This window comes from Sinocyclocheilus rhinocerous, unplaced genomic scaffold (genome assembly GCF_001515625.1).
Source record: "Sinocyclocheilus rhinocerous isolate Xijiao unplaced genomic scaffold, SAMN03320098_v1.1 scaffold17373, whole genome shotgun sequence".
NCBI classification, from domain to species: Eukaryota; Metazoa; Chordata; class Actinopteri; order Cypriniformes; family Cyprinidae; genus Sinocyclocheilus; species Sinocyclocheilus rhinocerous.
In genome coordinates, this window is record NW_015630966.1 from 26,846 (window position 1) to 29,110 (window position 2,265).

At 44.2% G+C, this 2,265-nt stretch overlaps 1 protein-coding gene across 1 annotated transcript; it reads right to left on the reverse strand.

The window, feature by feature from the left end:
* Positions 1-1,142: 1,142 nt before the first annotated feature.
* fmc1 (formation of mitochondrial complex V assembly factor 1 homolog) lies at positions 1,143-1,796 on the reverse strand. Its single transcript, XM_016553246.1, has 2 exons — positions 1,616-1,796; positions 1,143-1,333 (listed from the first exon to the last, which is right to left on the reverse strand). Exons 1-2 carry the CDS (start codon positions 1,778-1,780, stop codon positions 1,166-1,168), a joined length of 333 nt encoding a protein of 110 aa, XP_016408732.1. The 5' UTR covers positions 1,781-1,796; the 3' UTR covers positions 1,143-1,165.
* Positions 1,797-2,265: the final 469 nt, after the last annotated feature.

Sequence of the window (2,265 nt, forward strand, 5' to 3'; positions counted from 1 at the left end):
CAGGTGAGACCTGAACAGCACACGTTGCTATCTGTGTTTAAACTAAACTCATTTAAGCCTTGCCAGTTTAAATATTAAAGAGAAGATGCAAACTCGCGCGCGCGCAGTGAGAAGATCTGTGTGTGCGCTCATCCGAAGCGTGTGAACCCGCGTCTCAGAGCCAAGCGGCAACCTCCCGCTCTCTCTCGTGAAGCCAACAAGGAAGTGATTTAAACTGTAATTCATCAACTGGCCGCTAGAGGTTAGGGTTAGGGTTAGGGTTAACTGGCTAACTGGCTGCAAAAGAGAGTCAATCCCATAGACTCCCCATGTTAACATGCCCAACTTTACAGCAGAAAAAAACATCTTTACAGCCTGGTTCAAAAAATTATTTTGGTCTATATAGCTAATTTTGCCCTTCATGACAACTGTGAGGGGGGTGAATTTTTTTATAACTCATCCGTTTAAATTATATTAAAGGGGTCATATGATGCGATTTCAAGTTTTCCTTTCCAGTAAAGTAACGCAACTCAGACGAGCTCAGCCGGAAAGTAGAGCAGCAAAAACAGTTACCGTAAGTATGAATTATGAATTAGACTCACACGGAGGACGTGTCGATTATACTCTAAAATCACCATCAGTCCTCCTACAGCTGATGACTCAGAGCGCAGAACAGGTGGGAGTGAAGAGCTCCGGTTACACGCAGATATAATCAAATCAAAAACTACATTAATAATTACATACACACAGAAAACAAAGATCAAATCAAATCAAATAATAAATTAAAATTATAATTAAATAAATAAAATACCATAAAAAATATAATGTAAAATAATAATATAAAATAAACAAACAGGCTGAACGAAAAATTAAAATTAAATACAAAGAAAACAGAAAAGTAATAAAACATAAATATAAAAAAATATAATAAAATATAAGATAAACAACAATAAAACAATAAAAATGTTTGTATTTGTTTGTAAAATTCATTACAAAAAAGGCTCCCATCAGGCTCCCATCAGAGTGGTAGTTAATTCATTTGAGAAAATTAGTCAACTGACAGCACTAGTTATGATGTAACTAACTATCTTTAAAAGGCCATCTCACGCATAAGTGGTGCCTGAGGATGGAGAGCTGTGATGAAGACACACACACACACACACACACACACACACTCGTGTCGTCTTCAGGTCTCCCAGCCTTTGCCGCCCGGTTGCGTTGGGAGCCGGAGCCCCACGAGTCCCGCCACCTGCTCAGGTGTGCGCTCGCCGCGGGCGTGGTAGCGCTCGTGCAGACGCAGGTGCAGGCGCGTGGACGTCAGCAGGCAGAGATACGTGCGCGCCGCGTGAAGAGCGTCCATCCCACACACACACGGATCAGATCAGGTGTCCGGAACGCTGTAATATGTTCATGTGGATAAACGAGCTTCATGCAGTAAATCAAGCTCGAGTTTCACTTCTGCAGCGAGACACATTATCACAGTCCTGACGAACTAGCCACGGCTTTACCACAAACCTTGGTTACAGTTCAAACATGGAAACCACAAATTAACCATGGTCTTGCTACACTAAGCACACTTTAATCATGGTATTTGTAGAAACCCGGGCAGAAGTGTGTATCACGAGCCGTGACTGATGTGATCGGTGTCATGATCCGCAGAGCGCTCCGTTACCTGGTTCCTCCTGAACTGCTCCAGCACATGTTTATAAGCCAGAGTGTTTCTGTAACCGGAGCCCTTGGCGATCCGGAGCTCCTTCAGTAGACCGCGACACGCGCGCAGCGGAGAGGTCACGGCCGCCATCCCGACAGACAGCACGAGTCGAGCGACGAGCGCAGAGACACCGAACCAGCGGCAGCCCGAAGCAATCACAGACAGCACGAGTCGAGCGACGAGACACCGAACCGAGAAGGGTGTTCCTGCACAACCGGAGGCTGCAGTTTCAGGACCGCAGTTCTAGGACCCTGGTGGTTTAGTTTGTAGTAATGTTTGTACATGTTGTTAAAGATATCGAATCTCAGGAACATTCTCACAAACAACTGAAAGTTAAGACCTTAAGTCTTAGTTTCTTGAAATATACTGTATATTGATTAGCCCCCTTAAGTTTAACTATCTCATTATCAGGTATAATAAATTTTAATAAAATAGAGAGAGAGGGAGAGAGAGAGAGACAGAGAGAGCGAGAGAGAGAGAGACAGAGAGAGCGAGAGTGAGAGAGACAGAGAGACAGAGAGAGAGAGAGTGAGAGAGACAGAGAGACAGAGAGAGAGAGAGACAGAGAGAGCGAG

Excerpts from the sequence above, each read along its gene's own strand:
- fmc1 (XM_016553246.1), bottom strand. The coding sequence starts at position 1,780 with ATGGCGGCCGTGACCTCTCCGCTGCGCGCGTGTCGCGGTCTACTGAAG. Across the intron at positions 1,334-1,615 it reads CGGATCATGACACCGATCAC|GCTCTTCACGCGGCGCGCAC; the intron begins ATCAGTCACGGC and ends TGTGGGATGGAC.